General features: G+C 33.9%; 1 protein-coding gene across 1 annotated transcript; it reads left to right on the forward strand.

Moving 5' to 3' along the window:
• Positions 1 to 775: 775 nt before the first annotated feature.
• LOC141674211 (uncharacterized) lies at positions 776 to 2574 on the forward strand. The gene has a single exon (XM_074480935.1). The coding sequence runs from the start codon at positions 828 to 830 to the stop codon at positions 2427 to 2429; it is 1602 nt and encodes a 533-aa protein (XP_074337036.1). The 5' UTR covers positions 776 to 827; the 3' UTR covers positions 2430 to 2574.
• Positions 2575 to 13090: the final 10516 nt, after the last annotated feature.

The following is a 13090-nucleotide window of genomic DNA, read 5'->3' on the forward strand; positions in this document are numbered from 1 at the left end:
CATGCATAAGTTTCAGAGTTTAACTATATATCCTTGGAGAGATAGGATACACTTATTTACTGATCAGATTTTTTCCAAATTTTTCCCACGTCGAATAAGACGAGCTTTCAGATTCGGATCGGACTAGCTAGTTTTTCGGATTCAAATTTTATGTGCATCTGTGGCTGTATACTCTCTCGATTATACATACAATTGATACAAATTAGAACATATCATTGCCATCTCATAGCGATGTAGTTTAAACAGCAACCAATCTGTATAATGATGGCTATAATTGAATTCATGTTCATGTTCATGTTAATCATTGTAGTCTTAGCTAAAAAACATAAATTTGTTTTAAAATTCAATTCATAGTCTATTTTGAAATTTAATCCATCTTTATATAGTACCAACGTACCATTATTCTCATTAGTGTAATAAGTCCATGCATCACACCAATTTATGTAATTACAACGTGATATTTATAATTTTATAATTTTTATATATTAGGCCAGCACATGACAATTGACACCAATCTTGTACTATCTATTGACAACAAATTTGTACCGAACATATACAATTTAAAGATATGTAAAATGATGCAACGCCAAGAAGAGGGGGGGAACTTCTACCAAGCGAACGTGTTTGATTAATAAAACTTCTGCCTAACAATACAGCAACTTTTAATAAGATCAGTAGTTGATTCTATGGGTGCTTGTCTGCTTGACCAATTTGATGGCTATATATATGCAAACTTCTTATTGTATGCAAGTACTTATCTACTGCGTACTTCTTCTTCTTCTTCTTCTTCTTCTTCATATTTCAATTATTCCGAAACACATCAATAAATGGCAAACCCCCTAGTTTTTTTCGACATTACTATCGATGGAGAAGCGGTGGGTCGCGTGGAAATGGAGCTATATGCAGATGAATGTCCCATGACTGCTGAGAACTTTCGTGCACTTTGCACCGGCGAGAGGGGCATTGGGCGCTTTGGTAAGCCCTTGCATTACAAGGGTTCCAGTATTTATCTTGCGGAATCAAGAATGGGCTATGTCCTGGGCGGTAATATTAATAACGAGGAAGGGGAATCTATCTATGGTGACAACTTTGATGTTGAGAAGTCGGTAAGGAGGCATGGCAAACCAGGAACTATGACAATGAACACTGGAATAACAAGGCCAGGGAACGGATCGCACTTTCTGATTTCCACCAAGGACAGTACTTTCCAAAACCTTCCAAATGTTTTTGGACAAGTTGTCAGCGGCTTGGATGTGCTGAATGCTATCACTACTAGTACTACTCCCACAAACCCTTATTTGCCTATCAAACCGGTGATCATAGCAGACTGTGGGCAGCTCATCAATGAAACTCCTGAGGTTTTCTTTGATATTGAAATAGGTGGCATATCATCTGGTCGAATCATAATGAAACTTTTTTATGATACTACTCCAATCACTGCTCAAAACTTCCGCGCACTTTGCACGGGAATGAAGGGAACTAGCAAGATATCAGGCAAACCCTTACACTACAAGGGATCCACTTTTCACCGAATTATTCCAGGGGTCATGTGCCATGGGGGGAATTTCACTCTTTATGATGGAAGTGGAGGAGAGTCCGTTCATGGCTCTGACAAATTTCTTTCTGAGAATTTTGTAACAAAACATACTGGTCCTGGAATTTTGTCAATGGTGAATACTGATAAGGGAGCTGATGGATCCCAGTTCTTCATTTGTACAACAAAGACGGATTGGTTGGACGGGAAACAAGTTGTGTTTGGAAAAGTTGTAAAAGGGATGCACATTATTAAAGCCATGGAATGTGTTGGATTACCGGATGGATTGACCACTATGCCGGTTACAATTGTTGATTGTGGTCAGATCAACAGGGCTCCTGAGGTTTTCTTTGATATTGCAATAGGTGGCACACCATGTGGCCGTATCATCATAAAACTTTTTTATGATACCACTCCAATCACTGCTCAAAACTTCCGCGCACTTTGCACAGGAAGTAAGGGAATTAGCAAGATATCAGGCAAACGCTTACACTACAAGGGATCCACTTTTCACCGAATTATACCGGGAGTCATGTGCCATGGAGGGAATTTCACTCTTCACGATGGAAGCGGAGGGGAATCAGTTCATGGTTCTGACAAGTTTCTTTCTGAGAATTTCGTGAAAAAACACACTGGTCCTGGAATTTTGTCTATGGTGAATACTGATAAGGGGGCAGATGGATCCCAGTTCTTCATTTGTACAACAAAGACGGATTGGTTGGACGGGAAACAAGTTGCTTTTGGACAAGTTTTACAAGGTATGGATGTCATTGAAGCCATGGAATGTGTGGGATTGCCGGATGGATTGACCACTACGCCGGTTACAATTGTTGATTGTGGTGAGACCAATTTTGATTATCCCGTTGAAGACGAGGAGGAGCTATGTTATATTTGAAGACCGAGAACATGGTCTTCATTTTATTTCCCCATGTTTCTATTATGTATTTTTAATTTTTGATGTTCTTGTAATAAAATTCATGTTCTTGTGATCCTTGTAACTGAGATTAATTAATAAATGCGATATCTTGCTATCCATGATATATCATATGCAGCTTTTTGTGTTTGCAATATCTTGTGTTATGTATTTTATTATTTTAAACTTTTCAAAAAAGCTTTATCTTATTTTATTAGACACGCGAGATCACCAAGAAGATATCAGAGCGGATGATTGACTGGCTGATGAATTTATCTTTCCTTTTAGAATCACCTCCACAATTATTCAAACCACCAACGTTGTCTTAATAACTCAAACACACCATCTTCTCAGCTCAGTATCAGCTCAAGAAATCACAAATTGGTTATATCGAATCAAAGAAATAACTAGAAAGTTGAGTAGTTTTATTTGCTTTGTTGTTGAAGATGCTAGAGACCAAACCTGTACCACGACTAGAAGGTATACACATTTTTTTGATAATTTTCTTGATTTGTGTTTGCAGTTTGATGAATTTTTATTGTGTGTGTATTGTTTTTAGCCTAATTGAGACGGGGTGGATTTGATTTGTTTTTAGGGAAAATGAGGAAAAAGGAGAATGGAGCATCACTTAAAAAATTAGGTGGTTAGAGTTCTCAAGGCTGCATAACCATCGGTATAATCCATCAGAAATTTTTTCAGTTTATGCATCCCCGGACCTCAAATATATGTCTGCAGTGTTATAGACCTGATAAAGAACTCTAGCATACCCTATAATCCAATCTAACGGTCTTCTCTGGAGCTTTATAATAAATTAGCAATTCAACTTATGAACTTTTTTAAGTGTATCCCCAACTTTAAAGAATTGCATCACTCGAAATCCCTAATGAAATTGACAGTGTCACCGTAACCATTATTTGGCACATCCACGAGGGCGACCCAAAATTCGTAGACACATTCACTGAGATTTCTCCCATTAACCAGAACTTTCTCATGATTTCTCATTATCAGCCCATTCCAACCTTAAATCTTATCACAAATTTCATCACCTCAGGCACCACAGCCTGAGAACTGTGATGACTAGTGTAAATCCATCCACTTTCTATGGCTAACCGATCACTACTAGTTATGTCAAACCAACGAATGATGCAAGTTTTCCATCTTCTCCATGTCTGCACAGTGCAAAAAACACAACAGAAGCTGGATGAGAAACTGCTTATACAAATTACTTGTTGAAGACGACACAGATGTCATTCACATTAATTTCAGCATTCCAAAAGTTTTGCTCCCCATCTACATAAATAAAATCAAAGAAATAGCTATAGAAAATTGAGTAGTCTTGTATGCTTTGCTGTTGCACTACAAGGAAAACAAGCTTCAACAACGGTTTATGTCCGTTGTCTGATACCCTATTTTTCCGTTGACTATTGAGCCGCCGTCTGTTAGTTGGATCAGACAACGTCTAAAAAACATTGTCTGAGATTATACAGACAATGATTATGGATTAAGCCCGTTGTATTACATCCAGAAAAGACAACGTTTTTTGCTTGTTTTCGTCGTAACAAGCGACATTACTCAAGGGTTCTCACAAACTTAGAAAACCGTTGTTTAAGGTATAACATTAAAACCAATCCTACAACACTTATTGTTGTATAAACGTTGTTGTGTATTCAGATAGACAACAAAAATGAAATTGAGCTCGTAGAACTCTTGTAATAAATTTCTACACACAACAGTTTTGGATTTTAATGTATGGCATGATCAGATACATACAACTGTTTATTTGTCCAAACGTATTGCATGAATACCTTTGATACAATATCTTAATATTATATAGACAATGGTTTACTAGTGTTGTGAGAGTTAATTTTGCACCAAAGTTTTGTGTTCGAAAGCATTGTTTTAGTATTAAAGACATGATATTTTAATGAAGCTTGGTTCTTAAAAGTGTTGTCTTACACAAAATATAACAAGTAATCAAATGAAATTAACTTTGCAAATCTAAACAAAAGTTCTAAAGTTAATCCATGATCGAAAATCACAACAACATAGTTATACAAAAGCTAAAAGCATATTGATATCACTGCCTTCATGAGTCTAAGATTTCTACTAAAAATTAAAGAAAATATAGAGTCTACAAGGATTTGATGTTGGCTACTCAGAGCTCACTTGGCCTTTTCAGGTTCTCTTCACGTCTTCCGCAAGAGCTATGTTGTCCTTGTAATATCATTACAACATGTGATAGGCAATTTCCCAATCTGGAGAAAACAATCTTCAAAATAAATCGACAACCACTCTTAAGTTAATATTCTTTTCCTTCCTGCATTATAAGAAAAAGAAAGAACTGGATCTCTTAATATAAAGTGAAATCAAACCAAGACATAATAGAAAATAAACAAATGCCCATAGTGTCACCTGGCTCACTTCCATGAAGAGACTGTCAATGTCCTGCTTTCTAAAGATACCACCTTTCCTCGCAGTTTCTCTTGGTGAAGATTGGGAGGTCCTGCTTGTAACATCTTCATCTTTTCCTCTTTTGTCAACCTCCTTTTTCAAATCATCTATCCCGATAATCTGTAGAGAAAGTCGAAGTTTCCGAGTTCTAGCTGGTGTTCATGGCCCCAACAGTCTATATGAGGTGAAGTTTCCGCGGTAGTGGCAGAATTATGCAGAGCATTTGTTGCCTTCATTATACATTGCTGCATCATTTTATATAGTGATGCTTTATCATGTGCTGGAAATTGCATCAACCTGGACTCGCCGCTATCTACTTCATCATCGTTACTTTTGCAAAAGAAAGAACACAATTCTGTCAGAATAACTCCAAGTAGAACTAGAAATTTATATAAGAAGTAATCAATAGTAAAGATATAAAAAATAATAGGAGAAAATTGTACATCAACCTCAACATTACACTTGATGGGTGCATCGGCACAACTCTTGTGCATCCAGAAAGAACATATGGTACAAATATAGGACAAGTCTATAGATGTAGTGTTACAAGCATGACACAGTAACAAAGCAGCTGTTTGGAATAGGGTTAATGGGTGCTTGTGACCTTGATGAAGAAGGATACGGTCCTCTAGAAATTTAAGTTGGGATGCTACACATTTCAGACAAAAAAAATCGGTTTTCAGAAACATACATAAAGCCCTGAGATAAACCTCCACAAGCATCACAAGGGTAAAGCAGTTGTTTTCTATATGGACGCGCAATGAGGCTTAGAGGGTGTTGGGGGATCATAAGGTGTGTAAATGTTGAGGGCAACTCAGAACAAGTTTTATGTAAAAAGAAACCTGCACAGTTACTTGATGAACAACCATCAGTAGCGGTAGTGTTGCACGTATAAAATGCGTCAATGAGTTTGTTTATTGGCTGTCTGCACTAGCACAATCAACATCCTTGCTGACAACAGACTCAGCTTCATTTAGTATCAGCTTATGCTCATGAAAAAAATGTTTCAATTCTCCCATCTATGTATGAAAAGAACACAGACACACAGACACACAGACACACCGCAGAGAATGTATGTTAACAAAAGAAGAAGTATGAATGATTTTACACAACCACACTGCAATTTAAAAGTTTGATGCATTGCTGACAGGTGAAGCAAAAAAAATTGTTTGCATTGGAATAAAAATACAGTTCATGTATGTCCGATTAAGGATAAAGACGACATGCTACATAAAATAAACACCTGATCAGATCATGAGGGTCCATAAAGAATCTTTGTTATTTGTATTTGTACAAAGGCATGTCGGCAGCAAGGATTATAAGTTGTGGATGGGACAATCACGGTCACGCTCTCGTATAAAGTTCCCTAAATCTACACAAATACCATTACGGCTAGTACACAAAACTATTGCTTCTCTCGGTCAACTAAACTAAACAAAAAAGATCCTATCTAGGAGCCGGAAGTACAAATTACATGGAGCTCCTAAAGCACTGGACTTGTATATTCTCCACACTCATGATAACATTCTAATGTACACATCTACCACCATTCTAAAGCTGTCGCATTGCTGATCTAATGGCAAAATAATTGCTAAACAAGAAGCCACTAAATTTCTAGATGATCAGAAGTCATACCCATTCAAAGATTGTTTCTTTTGGCAAAACTAGAGATGAAATGTAATTATCAGTTTTATTAACCAAGTTAAAATTCATCCTACTCTCTAGTAATCTGCTGACAGGTGTAAGGTGAGAAGTCCTGCTAGGTAATTAAAAATAAGCCTCGCATAATTTTTATCAACAAAAAGATAAGAAGCCATTTCAGTTAATGAAAAGAATGAATTCAGTTCAAGACAATGTTAAGAAAACAATGAATTCAGCTCAAGACAGTATGCATACCTTATATCCATAGGTCAAATAACCCCCTAAAAACTTAAATTTCCTCTTGTATACGGCCAATAGAAGATCAATTGCCCCCTAAATAGAAGAATTTAGATCTTATAAATGTCGTAATCGAGGCCCTTTTCGATCGAGTACTCAACAGAAGCAGGTCTCTGAGAGCCTTCCACCTTGGGAACTGTCAGTTACTGAGTCAACTACTGAGTCAAGTGGCGAGTCAGGTACATTTTCCATTTCTAAATCGGACATGTTTCTCGACGAGTCAGTGCAATACGAGAGAGAGGAGAGATTTGTAGTAGTAATATGAGATAGTTTTGTACGAGATATTGAGAAAAGAGAACAAAATAGAGTTCTTGAGAGTGAAGATGCCATTGATTTTAATGGAGAAAATTTTGAGTTTGAGCCCTAGAATTGGGAAGATTAGGGGAAAATGAACATACAAATCAATCAAAAAAGGCTAAAATCAAAATAAACATTTATGTATGTATAAATTTTGCATAACTAGGAGAGTAGACAGGGAGAAGAGCGGGGGAGAGAGAAAGGAAGAGAGAGATGAGAGAGAGACATTCAGATCTGTGAAGCAATTAGACTGCACTATTTGTTAAGGCGGGGTGTCATTTGGGGAAAAATGGGAAAGAGCGGTCCATTTGCCGCTTCAATTTTCACATGTTTTGCCCTTATACAGCTTATATTTCAATAGAATTTTTATTAAAATTTAAGTAAATTAAATATTAAAAACTATTTTACACATATATATATTCATATATTTATATTTGATAATTTGTGTATATGACTTCAATCAATATATCTTAACATTCACACGGTTGGATCGTTGAAAAAATTATACAAAAAAATTATATTGGTAGTCGGGAACGAATCTTGTGTTTGGAAGTAGTGATTTTACCAGATTTTTCTATTTTCGTCATTCAAGATGAATTTAATAATTTTTTCTTATGACTAAAATCGATATATCCCAACATCCGTACGGTTGGATCGTCGAAAAATCATTTTAAAAAATTAATCCTGTAAATCGGGAATGAGTCTCGTTGTCGGGAGGGGTACTTTAACCAGATTTTTCTAATCCTGGCATGCAAAATGAATTTCAATTTTTTTAATAATTTTTTCGTATGACTAAAATCGATATATCCTAACATCCGTACGGTTGGATCGTCGAAAAATCATTTTAAAAAATTAATCCTGTAAATCGGGAACGAGTCTCGTTGTCGGGAGGGGTACTTTTACCAGATTTTTCTAATCCTGGCATGCAAAATGAATTTCAAATTTTTTAATAATTTTTTCGTATGACTAAAATCGATATATCCTAACATCCGTACGGTTGGATAGTCGAAAAATCATTTTAAAAAATTAATCCTGTAAATCGGGAACGAGTCTCATTGTCGGGAGGGGTACTTTTACCAGATTTTTCTAATCCTGGCATGCAAAATGAATTTCAAATTTTTTAATAATTTTTTCGTATGACTAAAATCGATATATCCTAACATCCGTACGGTTGGATCGTCGAAAAATCATTTTAAAAAATTAATCCTGTAAATCGGGAACGAGTCTCGTTGTCGGGAGGGGTACTTTTACCAGATTTTTCAAATCCTGGCATGCAAAATAAATTTCAAATTTTTTAATAATTTTTTTGTATGACTAAAATCGATATATCCTAACATCCGTACGGTTGGATCGTCGAAAAATCATTTTAAAAAATTAATCTTGTAAATCGGGAACGAGTCTCGTTGTCGGGAGGGGTACTTTTACCAGATTTTTCTAATCCTGGCATGCAAAATGAATTTCAAATTTTTTAATAATTTTTTAGTATGACTAAAATCGATATATCCTAACATCCGTACGGTTGGATCGTCGAAAAATTATTTTAAAAAATTAATCCTGTAAATCGGGAACGAGTCTCGTTGTCGGGAGGGGTACTTTTACCAAATTTTTCTAATCCTGACATGCAAAATGAATTTTAAATTTTTTAATAATTTTTTCTTATGACTAAAATCGATATATCCTAACATCTGTACGGTTGGATCGTCGAAAAATCATTTTAAAAAATTAATCTTGTAAATCGGGAACGAGTCTCGTTGTCGGGAGGGGTACTTTTACCAGATTTTTCTAATCCTGGCATGCAAAATGAATTTCAAATTTTTTAATAATTTTTTCTTATGAATAAAATCGATATATCATAACATCTGTACGGTTGGATCGTCGAAAAATCATTTTAAAAAATTAATCCTGTAAATCGGGAACGAGTCTCGTTGTTGGGAGGGGTACTTTTACCAGATTTTTCTAATCCTGACATTCGAGATGAATTTCAAATTTTTTAATACTTTTTTCATGTGACTAAAATGAGTATTTCTTAACATCCGTACGGTTGGATCCTCTAAAAAATCATTAAAAAAATTTATCTTTTTCATCAGGTATGAAAAAAATCTAGTACGAGGCAACACCCAACGGTTTTTTATGAAAAAGTCTTGTTTGAAATAAATTGTGACAACAGGGTTTTTGATAAAAACCGTTGTCTTAGATGATCAACTTTTTTAAATCTTACGGCTGATATTAAATCTACTTTTAATCAACGGCTCTAATTACACCAACTCAACAATCCAAGTGAATGTTTTTTCCCCAATCACATGGTGCCACCTCATCATAAGCAACACTTCAGAAATTTCAAGAATCAGACTTACAAACAACGGTTTTTTATGAAAAAAGGTTGTCTTAGATGAACATTGACAACATTTATTTGAACAAAAGTTGTTGTGTAAGCGTAGCAGCGTTTTTTAATCTAATGGCTGATATTAAATATACATTCAATCAACTGCTCTTATTACACCAACTCAGCAATCCAAGTGAATGTTTTTTCACCAATCACATGGTGCAACCTCATCACAAACAAGTGTGAAAAAATCTTTTAAAAAATTTATCTTGTTCATCGGGAACGAATCCCGTGTTGGGAAGAAGTGCTTTTACCAGATTTTTCTAATCCTGACATTCGAGATGAATTTGAAATTTTTTAATACTTTTTTCATGTGACTAAAATAAGTATATCTTAACATCCGTACGGTTGGATCGTTGAAAAAATCATTTAAAAAAATTATCTTGTTCATCGGGAAAGAATTTCATGTTGGGAAGTAGTGCTTTTACCAGATTTTTCTAAACTTGACATTCGAGATGAATTTGAAATTTTTTAATACTTTTTTCATGTGACTAAAATAAGTATATCTTCACATCCGTACGGTTGGATCGTCAAAAAAATCATTTAAAAAATTTATCTTGTTCATCGGGAACGAATCCCGTGTTGGGAAGTAGTGCTTTTACCAGATTTTTCTAATCTTGACATTCGAGATGAATTTGAAATTTTTTAATACTTTTTTCATGTGACTAAAATAAGTATTTCTTAACATCCGTACGGTTGGATCATCTAAAAAATAATTTTAAAAAATTATCTCTTTTATCGGGTATGGAAAAAAATCTAGTACGAGGCAACATCCAACGGTTTTCTATGAAAAAGTCTTGTCTGAAATAAATAGTGACAACAGTTTTTTTGAAAAAAAAACCGTTGTTTTAGATGATCAACTTTTTTAAATCCTACGGCTGATATTAAATCTACTTTTAATCAACGGCTCTAATTACACCAACTCAACAATCCAAGTGAATGTTTTTTCACCAATCACATGGTGCCACCTCATCACAAGCAATGCTTCAGAAATTTCAAGAATCAGACTTACAGACAACGGTTTTCTATGAAAAAAGGTTGTCTTAGATGAACATTGACAACATTTATTTGAACAAAAGCTGTTGTGTAAGTGTAGCAGCGTTTTTTAATCTAATGGCTGATATTAAATATACTTTCAATCAACTGTTCTTATTACACCAACTCAGCAATCCAAGTGAATGTTTTTTCACCAATCACATGGTACCACCTCATCTCCTCTTAATGAACGTCTCTCATTATACCAGCTCACCAATACAAGTGACAATGGTTTTATGAGCAAAACGCTTGTGTGATGTCGTGACATACAACAGAATAAAAACACTTGTATGTCAAGTGATATTTAGACAATACAATGGAAGTACGTTGTTTGATTCCAGCTTAACTAATCCATTGAGAAAACACTTGTCTCATTCCAACAACGGTGTTTCACAACGTTGTCTCCATTACTTTCAGACAATGCAAAATTAAACTGTTGTACAAACTACCTCATTTGCACAACATATCTTTAGAAAGGCTTGTCTGTGTCGATTACCTAGACAATAGTTTTTAAAGCATTGTAGGAATGATGAAATCTTTTTATTTAAACAACACCTTATCTCATAAAACGGTTGTCTGATACGATATGCTAGACAACAGTTTTAAACCTATTGTAGTAAAGGGATTCACACAACACCCGTTTTCTGGTTTTTAAAAAACTGTTGTGTAAAATTTCTGGGCAACACTTTTTTGGTCAAGCGTTGTCTGATGGGTGTTGTCTGATGGCATTTTTCTTGTAGTGTTGAATTAATTAATAACTTTTATTAATAAGCGAAATCTCCTTTCAAGTGTTACGTGGTTTCACTTATTTTTTGGTAACACCACCTTTTGCTTTTGGTTTCAATTCATGTTATAACTCTAACTCTAATTTTATTATTATTATCCTTTTTTATTCTTATATGACACATAATTCTCTCTCTCTATATATATATATATTATTTTTACCCATTTTTCTTTATTAATAATTTTTTAAATGATACTTTGTTTTCACTAATTTTTTGGTTCTATCACCTTTTTTTTGTTTTTATGATTCATGGTGTAACTCTAGGTGTAATATTTTTATCCTTTTTATTACTATATGACTTATAATTCTATATGTATTATTTTTACCCATTTTCCTTTATTAATATACGAAACATATTCACTTATTTTTTAGTTCCACCACCTTTTGGTTTCACCTTTATAACTCCAAGTGTATTATTTTTATCCCCTTTTATTTTTATATGACTAATAATTGTATATGTATTATTTTTACTCATTTTTAAATTTTTTATACGCCATAATTTTTTATTATTTTTATAGGTTTGAATCCTATTTTTAATTATATTTTGAAATAAATAAGTTCGTAAATTGGCTCAACTAAATAGGTTCCGAGAAATATAAACCACGACCAAGTAAATAGGCCATGTGTTTAAATTGAAATTTTTTAATTTAGAATTTTTTAATTTGTTGATAGAATTCCATTTTAATAAAATGGTATGAATATTATAAAAAATTGTATTTTGGTTTCACCACTAGAAAATAATAAAATTGTTCAAACCGTAATATGATTACAATTTTATTTTCGCAAAACTCCAAATTATTTCTTGATAGGGTACATGGTTTCATCTTAGTACGGTTACGCCGTATTTTGGTTTCACCCATATAGTTCTCTTTCATCTAGAATTCTATGTTGTTTTTTAACAAAATATAGATCGAAATCATATTACAATTACGATATTTCTATTCTTCATAGAATTCTTTTTTATTTTTTATTAAAATAATAAAATGGAATCCTTTAAACAGTGTTATTAATAATTAAATGGAAATCATCTTTTAAGGGAGATTTGGTTTCACCTCTTTTCGGTTTTACGAACTTTTGGTTTCACCCTTTTTTAAATCTTGCTATAGCTCTAAATATACCATTTTATTCTTTTTTATTCATATATGACTTATAATTTTATATGTAATACTTTAACCTTTTTTGATTGAAAGAATACCCAAAATACACCACTTTCCACCTTCAACTGCCCAAAATGCCCAGATGCGCGCGAACCGCCCAAAATACCCACAGAATACGTATTTCAGGGATGCGTATTCAGCCTCCAAAAATTCAATAAAGGGTACGCATGTTGAACATGCGTATTCACTTTTGGTTTTATAAAGAATACGCATGTTCAACATGCGTATTCACAAAAAAACAAAAAGTGAATACGCATGTTGAACATGCGTATTCTTTGTTAAAATTTTAAAATTTGACTCCGCATTACTTACATGCGTATTCAGTGGGTAAAAAGGGCGGAACGCCCCGCCAATAGGTATTTTGGGCAAATCTCCCAAAATGGTGGGTATTTTGGTTTTTCACCCTTTTTGATTCTTATATACCACATATTTATATTGTTTTTATATAAACAAAATAGTATATACATTGTAATTTCTAGATTCATACCTATAGAATGTTATTTTAGCACCAATTGCAAATTTATACATACATAATGAATATTTTATCAAAAAAAATTATGCAATCACAAATTGTATAAAAACACAAATTCAGCTAACA

The sequence above is a fragment of the Apium graveolens genome, chromosome 1 (genome assembly GCF_009905375.1).
Source record: "Apium graveolens cultivar Ventura chromosome 1, ASM990537v1, whole genome shotgun sequence".
Lineage (NCBI taxonomy): Eukaryota > Viridiplantae > Streptophyta > Magnoliopsida > Apiales > Apiaceae > Apium > Apium graveolens.

What these genes read in the sequence shown, in the direction of transcription:
- LOC141674211 (XM_074480935.1), top strand. Translation starts at nt 828, where the DNA reads ATGGCAAACCCCCTAGTTTTTTTCGACATTACTATCGATGGAGAAGCG.